At 46.3% G+C, this 9,940-nt stretch overlaps 1 protein-coding gene across 1 annotated transcript; it reads right to left on the bottom strand.

Annotated features, from left to right (window-relative positions):
* Positions 1 to 2,715: 2,715 nt before the first annotated feature.
* Positions 2,716 to 9,259, bottom strand: yif1b (Yip1 interacting factor homolog B (S. cerevisiae)). The gene is made up of 8 exons (XM_056611680.1): positions 9,056 to 9,259; positions 7,628 to 7,733; positions 7,049 to 7,178; positions 6,736 to 6,840; positions 5,950 to 6,086; positions 5,330 to 5,485; positions 4,818 to 4,911; positions 2,716 to 4,686 (listed from the first exon to the last, which is right to left on the bottom strand). The coding sequence occupies exons 1-8, from the start codon at positions 9,090 to 9,092 to the stop codon at positions 4,531 to 4,533; spliced, it is 921 nt and encodes a 306-aa protein (XP_056467655.1). The 5' UTR covers positions 9,093 to 9,259; the 3' UTR covers positions 2,716 to 4,530.
* Between the last annotated feature and the right edge of the window lie 681 nt (positions 9,260 to 9,940).

Here is a 9,940-nt window from a genome sequence, read left to right as displayed (position 1 = left end):
CATAAAGGCAAAGCGGAGAAACTTCCTGTGCGCCTGCTGAACAGGGACGTGGAAGTAAGCATCCTTGAGATCCAGGGATGTGAACCAATCGCCTCACACACCGGAACAATGCTCCGACATTGAGCATTCTGAACTTCCTCGTGGCAACAAATCTGTTGAACACGCGAAGATCCAGAATAGGTCTCTTTTCCCCTGACTTCTTGGAAACCAGTGTGACGGCCCTCTGACTGTTATAGGTAACCTGGGCAAGATCCTCTGCTCCTCCCCAGCTCTCTCCTCTCAGGTGGTTCCGGATGGGCGGAGCTGCCCAATCAACACCAATCAGAGGGTGGCAGATAAAAGGCTCACCAGTCTGCCCATGGCTCTCTCCCTCTCCAGACCCATTATTTTTGGTTAAACTTTCTGTCTGTCAATAAATTATGGTTACTTTTCAGTTTAAACCTTGGTGTGTCTCCATATTTGTTGTGGCCAAGAGCCGGGCCGTGACACCAGGAAGTAGCGGGAATAAAACCCTAGGTGAGACTCGTAGGGGGGAACGACAGTGATGGCCCCCTTTACCAAGAGACGTGCCACCTCTGCTGCTAGAGCCGTGCTCGCAGCCGGGTCCCGTAGCGTGGTCTCCACCAACCCCATAAAGGGTGGGGGACGACACTTGAACTGTATGGGATGGCCCCATCTCAACGTGGTGTCCAACCACGATGGCAGAAAGCACCGCTCTTCCCAACACGCATAGGGGTCGGAGAGAGGGCGAGCCGACAGCTGAGGAAGACCGTCCAGGAATAACCCGTATTCCTCTGCCCCTACCGCCTCCACACTGCGTGTGAACCAAGGGGGGCTTCCCATGAAAGGGAGGAGGCTCAGCGAGCGTAGGAGACATAACAGACCTAGCCGCTGTAAAAACAACGAGCTGTCTAGACGTCGCGCTCGTGGCCGCTGAACAGGGAGCGAGCCGTCCGGCCGCAGCACCTGTGCACATGCGCTGTCCGCAGGCTGTAGCAACAGCGCGCGGACCAGTCTCCTCACCTATAATGTGGGGAACCAGGAGACCGGTACAAGCGGCCGTATCCACGGGCTCGTGCAACGAGTCTCTGATCCGTCCACGAGGCTCCAAGGGACGCCGCTTCTTAGAAGCAGGTGAACCAGAGGCCATGTGAACACGCCGTCCGACCGCCACCCTACAGCCACCGGGCTGAGGGGGGGAAAGAGGAAACATGGAGGAGCGCACCACAAGCGTAGGACGCAGGTGGCCTGAGGAATATCGCTCTCTAGGTACCATGTACTGCCGTTCGGCCGAACGGTCTTTACTTTTTTCTTTAATAGGGAAAGAAAAAGTAGGAGCAAGCGTCCGGAACTTCGCGGTCCGTGGCGCTGCTGCTCTCCCCGTGCGCGGCGGCTGCGGCTGCTGCTGCTGCACCGGGGCTGGAGTCGGAGGCGGCCCCCTGGAACGCTGGGACCGGCCTAGACCCCGCTTCCTCCCAGCCTGCTGGCGGGAGGAGCCCGTGAGAATCGCCCCGAACCGGGAACGATTCTCACGGATTGACTGCTGGTGCGCGAGCACCTCGGAGAACCTGGGACCAAATAGGTCATCCGGCGCTAGTGGACCCTGGACGAGGCTGGCCCGCTCTCGTTCCGGCACCACAGTGTGGGAGAGCGATATGACCCTTTGAATCATGGTAGCCCACGCCATATGCCGGCCGGCCGAAACGGCTATCGGCTGGCATAGCTGTAGGATGGCGCTGGAAAAGTGGGAAACCGCCAGCCATCTCGCGGCTTCCTCCGGGCCGTAGGCCTCCCTGTCAGCCGACAAGGAGACCATGGCAGAGGAGAGCAGGGCGATGTTGTTGACCGTCGCCGCGGATTGAGAGGCACAAACGAACACCCTGTCCGTTAGGCCGACAATCTGCTTCTGGAGGCGGTCGGGGGGCAGCGGCTTTTCGTTAGGGAGCCATCCGGCGCCCGGACAGAGAAGCGCTGCCAGGGGAGGCTCCAGGCGCCTGAGTATCGGCCCACCCCTCCACGTTGGTGAAATCCGTGTAGGATCTTACCGGAGCCTTCAGGGTCGAAGGGTCCTCACCTGCAGCAATAAACAAGTGCTGCAAAGGCGGGAACAAGGGGCACTGGGTAACCCGCCGGGAAAAAGATGGGGTGCGAAAGCACTCGCCCTGCATATCGTCAGATACGGGGGCAAGAGGCGGGGCCGGCATGGGAATCCCTTTGATGGCCGCCGCCTCACCCATGATCTCCCGGAAGAGATCGGTCATCCGGCGCGGACCCTCGTGTTGTATGACGGTGGCGGTTGTAACCCGAGAGCGGGAAAAACCGGACGCCGAGTCGCCGAAGACGTCGTCCAGGGAGGCGTCGACGATGCCATCGTCGACGAAAGGGCCGGCCCTGAACAGGTCGAAGGCGTCAGCCAGTTCCACCGCAGGGCAGCCGCGGCGTGGTCGGCGCCGAGGCACCGAAAGCACGCCAAGTGCCCGTCACCCGGTGCCAGGGAGGCGGGACAGGAGGCGCATAGGAGTCCTGAAAAGGACCTAGCTCCAGGAGCGCTCTCAGGTGGCCCTGAAAAGGGCCGTTTGTCCGCGGCCTCGCCCGAGCCGCTGCCACCGGCTTGGGAGATCCGTGTTGAAGTTCTCATTCCTTAATAGTAGTTCTCATTTCTCGCTGATAAGCACAAGTGCTGAAAGAAAAGGGAGGATGAGCGACGGTATACACCGCGTTATATAGACACGATACCGTGGGAAATGTGGGCGGTGCCCACGCTGATAGGTGCATAGTTTGAATCTTCAGCGCGCACAGGCGCGCGCACGGGACAAGCCCATAAGGCGAAGCCTAGACGGCGTAGCCTACATGAAATAGAACTCCATTTACCACAGTGGATGCTTCGGGGAGGAATGATAAAGCACACCTTAAGACGTTCAGTAAAACCATACATCCGTTGATTGGGTTGATTTATTGAGCTCAAGATACCCAACTGGTAGACTCAATGGTATATTTTGTTTTTAAGACGTTCACTCTTTGTTCATGTAAAACACAATGTGCCTTCATCACTTGTAGTTTCCCCCTTGTTAGCTTTATTTATTTGTTTATTGTACCTATAGGGGAACGTTACAGAAAATAAGTCATAAATCATAGGCACTGCCATTTTAGAGCCGTTATTGTGAAACAACTACGTTTTCCACTGTGGACCAACGTAGCTATTCTATATTTTGGTGTGGGACTCGGTTGTCATATAACAGAAAACCTCACCTAGGTGTAGCTGCCACCCTCTAGCTAGGTGGCTTTTACTGGACTCCTCCAGAACAAGAATGCAGGGGATTGATCCATGCTTCATGAAGGAGGCTGCTTACACCAGCCATAATCCAGACATTGGCCTTGACGCATGTTGAACTAGTTAAGCATCAAATCGAAATGTCTCCAATTAAGAAAAATAAAGAACTTGTATCCATAGTTGTTTAGTAGAAATAGGTTGTGATTTAAATAGATCTAGTAATAAATAGAACAAAAAACTTTTTCAGTTATAGTGACAAGGGAGACATAAGCCTGTACGCGATACACATAAAAGGTAATTAATCTTCATTATTTATTAAAGTATCGAGTATGACGGAGGTTAATGCTTCACAAATCATAGGCCACCATAACATATTTCAATATGAAAATAAAATAAATAAAACTGTCTGTAAAACAGTATCAAAAACAACTTGGCATCGGTCCACATAGTTCATAACATGTATCCGTTGGCATTTAATAGTGAAATTAACGCAAGATGTATACTAATGGTTAAAACCTGGGTTATATTACTTCTTTACCGTATACCTAATTTTTATAACCTTATCTTGACATCCATGAACTTGTCTGCCCTGAATCACATTAGGAAGAACTACAAAACAATTGATTCTTTTTTTACACAAAGTGGGAAGCCAAAATGTCCTTCTCTTCTTCTGTTGAAGTGCCTCCTGGCCAACATCGAGGCAGTAGCACGAATATAAAGCAACACAAACAAAAAGAGAAACAGAGTTTGAGAAAAATAATGTCACCGAAGGCTTTTGAGTTGTGCCACCGCCGTTGAACAAGCAGATGTTTTACACAAAGTTATTTCTGAGTGGGGCTGGGATGGCTTCAGTGTGCTTTTTCTGTGAGCTTTTTTGTGTCGCCGCAGACCATGACATTAGAAAAGCTACAGAAACATACTTTTGCATTACATAAAACATATATACAAACGGCTAGTAAAAAAGCGGGAAAAAAACAACAAAACAATGCTACGATAAAGCCGAATACTTAGTCGGCTTTATCGATGACACTGATGGTCGCTATGAGAGGACACTGTGTCCCCTCTAAGGACACTGTGTCCCCTCTAAGGACACGATCCTTAGAGGGGCCTCTTCTAGGTCATGATGACAATCCTGTCTTTGTTCTGTGCATTGTGCTACATCTTTGTTTGTGTGAGTTCCAAGAATAGATGTTGTAGGTTTTTTTTTGTGTTCCGCGTAGTCGATTTAATCGTCACATTGTCACTCTCAGGGCCAGAGCTTATCTGACGAGGTGATAGGTGAGCCAGTACATGAAGAGGGGCTGTGCTGCAGCTATAGACATGGTCAAGTACATCCTCAGCTGATTCCTGGCTCCCCTCACCAGCCGTCCTTCTGCGGCCGCCTCAGACAGCAGCTTCAGACGCAGCGTGCGGATCTGGACAGCGGTGAACATAGCAGGGTAAAATAGGTCAGACTCATCTCATAATGGGACGGTCAGAATAAACAAAATAATCTGGAAATAAAGGCTTCTGCACACAGACTCTACAGTAGATCTGGACTACCCACCATAAAGACCACGATGGCTGCACAGCACCACAGCAGGGAGAGGTGGTATCCGACCCGTCCAAAGAGAAGGCCTCCGATCACTCCGACGATCATACTAGACGGGGGGTGAAACAGCACGAGAGAGAGGACCTCATCATATCATGATTTATGCCTTGTTCTACAGATTATAGTGGGTTTTCAGTTTTGCAGCTTGGGGAGATGGCACCGATTTTATACTTAGTGTTTCTTATTCACAGTTTACAAATATGCCGAACTCTGGATTCATTGCCCTCAGAGAGCAAACAAAGTTTGGACGGATTTCTCAACTGAATTGTGCCTCAATAACTTTTTTTAACTTACAAAATATTCACATGATTAAAATTGTTCAGAGACTAAGTTACAAAAAAAAAAAAAGCATTACAATTGCATAAATGTATACTAATGTGACAAAATAGATCTTTAATCGTCATATCAGAAAAACAATAAACAGCATCAATACAAGTACCTTAAAAGTTCAATAGGCCAACACATACCCAACATATTTGTAGCCAGAGAACGCCAGTAGGTCTACGGTGGTGAGGTCAGTGTTAACTGTGACCAGATACAGAGACAGCAGCACAGCCAGCACCTCCATGATCAGCCACACAAAGGCTGAACTGGCCTGAACTCCCAGCAGCTCTGGCGAAAACCTGGCAAGACAAGGAACGGTGTGTTCACCATTCATGGCTCCATCTTTGAATGACTTCATGTAATCGGTGTATACAAAAAAATATTATTGGGTCGTCTTTTGCATGACATACTTGGGAGGCCTAATTTGCAAAGAGTGCATTCAAATATATTTTAGGGCAAGGGACTCGGGTCGAGTAAGGTTTACTATTACATAAAAACACTTATAAATATAAATCTACTAAGAAAAAGGTTTTCCAAGAAAGCGATGGGGGAAACAGGAAGTAAAAGATACAAAAAAAAAGCACACTCAAGAAGATAGACAAACAAAATATATTATAAAATAGGAACCAAGTCCAAAGACACTAGCTATCAAAACAAACATAGGAACTACAACGATAGCGAGTAACTTGAGTAAAATAAATCGGTCCAGAGTCTATGGCATGGATGTCACATGGAACCAGGAGGTAGGTGTGTGTGCATATACCTGTTCTGCGTTCCTAGAGCCAGGCCAGCGACCAGGACGTACGTGATGAAGCCCATGAACGGGATGTAGAGGTCGGGGGCGTTGACGTCGAAGCGTGGCGCCACAGGAGTGTCCTGCTGGTAGCTCACCTCCCAGTTCTACAGTAAAACACCAGTCAGAGCAGAACCACAGCCACCATCTCACTCATTAGGGGAACCATTCCTTTCGTTGCCTCACTCAGTTCTTGGTCTTCTAATGATATGTGAGTCATGTTGACCATGGTTATAAGCTGTGATAAGAGGAAGATGATCACTAAATGATCACACATAGAACTTAAATGTTTCAGGTTAAGGTTTCTACGGAAGTTCGTAGAGGCTGTGCATTAATATTATTTGGGGTGCCATTATCTCCACATAACGACATGCTGATCGCGTGATCAGCATACATGTGATCACGAGATAATAACATGATTAACAATATTTGTGAAAGCCTTAACATTCATATGTCATATGTCAGGTCGGCTTTTATGGTTGAAATTTTCCCAACCTTGGATAAAAAGACGTTTAACAGCTTCTAAATGTCACAATTATAGCTGCATGCAGTGGCTCTCAACGGAACAATGTCCCCTTTCTTTATTGATAATGCTCTCACAACAGTTGTTTATCTCGGGATCACGAAATAACGGAACCCAAAATAAGGAAGGCCTCTACGGATCTCCGCTATTTTACAATGTTGCAGGACTAAAGGTTTAAGTTGTGAAATAAGCGCACGCTACTGGCTTGATCGCTCTTCTTTGAGGCTTCATACCTCATGCAAATACGGAAACACCAGCAGGCCCAGCTTCTTCCCCACATACACCGTGTCCACTGCAAAGTAGTACTTCAGCTTGGAGATGGGGATGAATCGGTCAAGCTGCAACACACACACAGACAGATGTACTTAATTCATCCTAGAACTGCATTCACTGACCATATACGTCTTCAGTATTTCGGTGGTGCACAACAACATCGACAATTGTTGTTTCTATTTATATGGACATGTATTATTGACACGTATTCAAACTAATGCTAAACTTATTTCTTATTTAAAGGTAACAAGAGTCAGAGTGAGTCAGTCTTACGTTCTTGTCCACCATCTCCTTGCCCTGGGAGGCCAGGGAGCTGCCGTAGGCCATGGCCAGGTTTGACATGGGATCTGATAGGATGGTCTGCCCAGGATAGGCCCCTGCTGGAGGCACAGCCGGCTGGGCGCTGTTGACGTAAACATCAAACAAACCTAACATTTTAGAATGCAAAATAATGGTAAATGCAAAAAAATAATTGGTTTCAAATCCGATTTTAGATCAACTATATTTTGGCTCCATCAACATTAAGTGGTGGAAAATGGTCATTCTTTGGGTTCTTTATCTACTGTACTTATCGGTTGCATAAGTGAATTTATCCGCAATTCTATTTACTGATGCAATTGTGGCAGAACCATGTTCCACAACAGCAACTTACTACGGTTTACCATTGGGCATTCAAACAGTTGACCCCTTAAACAAATCCTTTGATCAAAAATGCAATAAATGGAATAAAACATGAGCTACGTCAGCTCGTTTAACAGGCCTGTTTAGTATACGCCTGTTCTTCTTGGGTGCCATCCAGCCTGACAACACTTTTCAGGTGAGTGCATGTGGTAAGCTAGGCGTCTGAGTCACCTGTAGCCCCCAGGCTGAGCTCCTGGTCTCACTCTGCTGGTGTCCTCAAACAGCGGACTGGGGTCCGGAGCGTCAGCTGGGAGGCTCCTCAGACGCATGGCCGGCTCTAGAGGACGAACATCACAGGGGAATTGGATATAAAACAAAGTGAAATTATTATCCACTGAGTATTGTATCCATACTACGAAGTCAAATGCATTTTTCTGTTGGCCTTTAGTGGACGTGGAAGCGATTGATGGGAGATGGTATGATGGAAAAATAAATTATGTTGTTTCCTTTTAATCATCTAAGCTTTGTTTCCTATTCCTTGTATTGTCTAGCCACCCTGACTGTTCCTAGGTTTGACTAAAGTTAACCTTTGTGCCTGGGGTAAACCGGTAACAAGGGAGAAACATCCCCACAAGCATTCTTCTACTTGATGAGAACACAACTCTGTTCTTTAGGTAAACATTATTTGATTTCATCATTGACAATTCCAATGTGGGGAGGAAGTGAAACTGTTTAAATAGCTCTGTGGACTGTATTCTGGGCTCACTCTGCCCTGTCTAGTGTATGCATACATTAAAATAGGGTAATATTTTTTTAACATTTTAATTGTGCTGCCTCTGGAACAAGTGGGACAAAGGGTTTGACCACTTTCACGAAATGCCCGTATTCATTCACCTCAACATAGGCTACAACATACTATTAATAATTAAAGAGCGTATAAGACAAATACGACACATTAACTAAAAAGAAATTGCTGGACAAATAAGCAGAAACCTCCAGCATCTTGCGTTGCACGACAACATCATTTCTTAAAACTAGGTGTTATGACTGCTTCCTGGCAATGGCGATCTTATGAAGTAATACGTTACAAGATTACAGTAACATGGTGTATTTCGAGTACCTGATGAATCGACAATCGATGACCTTATGTTACATAGCTCTTTGAAGGGCTATATAACTTGCATTATTGTGTGTAGTATTGGGTGTAATATTGGGTGCAGTATCGGAAGCAGTATGGTGCAGTATCGGATGCAGTATTAGGTGCAGTAATTCGCGTAGTATCGGTTGCAGTTTTGGGTGCAGTATTGGGTATAGTATTGGGTGCAGTATTGGGTGTAGTATTGGAAGCAGTATTGAGTGCAGTATTGGTTGCAGTAAGCGATGCAATAACGGTAACGTTTAGGGTTATACCTTCGAGGTACCGCAAGCATTGAATGTTGCAAATGAATGTTTCATCCACACAGATTTTTATCGAGTCGCGCATTGTTTTGTAACAATCCTGCAATATGCTTGACATTTTCAAACACAACATATTACGCTTACTCCTTCCACGATCATTATAACTAAGTGACAAATGATATAGGTTGGTCAAATGTAGGCCTACAAGGTCCAGTTTGGGTGATTGCTACTGAACCAGACTGAACACGGGGCATCACTCACGCTGTCTGAACCCACTGTGTGTCGCGGAGTAATCCATTTAAATGCCGTTGAGTGTTGACATAGAAAAGGTAATACAATAGATCCTAATTTCGCAGCCTTAAGGGAGAAGTCGAACCAGTACGGCGGTCGGTGAAGGCGGAAGCGATATCTTTTTTTACGGTTTATCGATGTCTTTCTTCCGTTGAACAAATGTCACAGCGCATGTTTCAGCACAGTGGGCGACGGGGGAATAACCAGAGCTATAGAGAGAGAGAGTTGCGACACGCTATGATCTCGCCGACAGGGTGGTCACGTGGTTGTCACGTGGTTCATGTAAGCCTCAATAGTTCCAAACACGCCGCGCAGTCAATGTTATTCTATGGGACGACAGCAGAGATTTCAATATTGAATGGTAAATATGAATGAAAAAAACACATACAAGTATTTGTCTGACTGTTATGGCATTATTGCATATTTGTAAATGTCAGTTTTACATTCAGAGTGGTTGGGGGACAACTGAAAGCTATCTCTAAGTAATACTTAGACACATTTTTAAGTTTGAGGGAGAGCTTCACGTTCGTGTTAGCATACTGGCTTAACCTTACATTTTACCCTACATCTGTATTGAAATCAAAGTAATCAAGATGTTTTACCATGATCATTTTAAGATATGAGCCACACAAAGTATCAAATATATTAAAGAATAACTCATTACGCTTGGATGAATGAATTTTTTTTTTTTTTTATTAAACAATTAGTGTGACAAGAACAAGTGAGTGTGATTGTGTGAACAGATTCAACAATGGACACAGCAGGGAACACTATATAATATACTTAGGGCAAACCATTAACATATAACGTTGCAAATATACTATACTTTATGCCATTACAATACTTATAATAGCC

Source organism: Gadus chalcogrammus, chromosome 16 (assembly GCF_026213295.1).
Source record: "Gadus chalcogrammus isolate NIFS_2021 chromosome 16, NIFS_Gcha_1.0, whole genome shotgun sequence".
In the NCBI taxonomy this organism is placed as follows: Eukaryota; Metazoa; Chordata; class Actinopteri; order Gadiformes; family Gadidae; genus Gadus; species Gadus chalcogrammus.
The sequence above is the reverse complement of the archived record's forward strand: the minus strand, read 5'-3'. Positions and strand labels throughout refer to the sequence as shown.

What these genes read in the sequence shown, in the direction of transcription:
- yif1b (XM_056611680.1), bottom strand. Translation starts at nt 9,092, where the DNA reads ATGGATTACTCCGCGACACACAGTGGGTTCAGACAGC. An exon ending in TCTGGCTACAAATATGTTGG is followed by an intron (nt 4,912 to 5,329) that starts GTATGTGTTGGC and finishes CCCCCCGTCTAG; the next exon opens with TATGATCGTCGGAGTGATCG. An exon ending in CAGCCATCGTGGTCTTTATG is followed by an intron (nt 4,687 to 4,817) that starts GTGGGTAGTCCA and finishes ACCGCTGTCCAG; the next exon opens with ATCCGCACGCTGCGTCTGAA.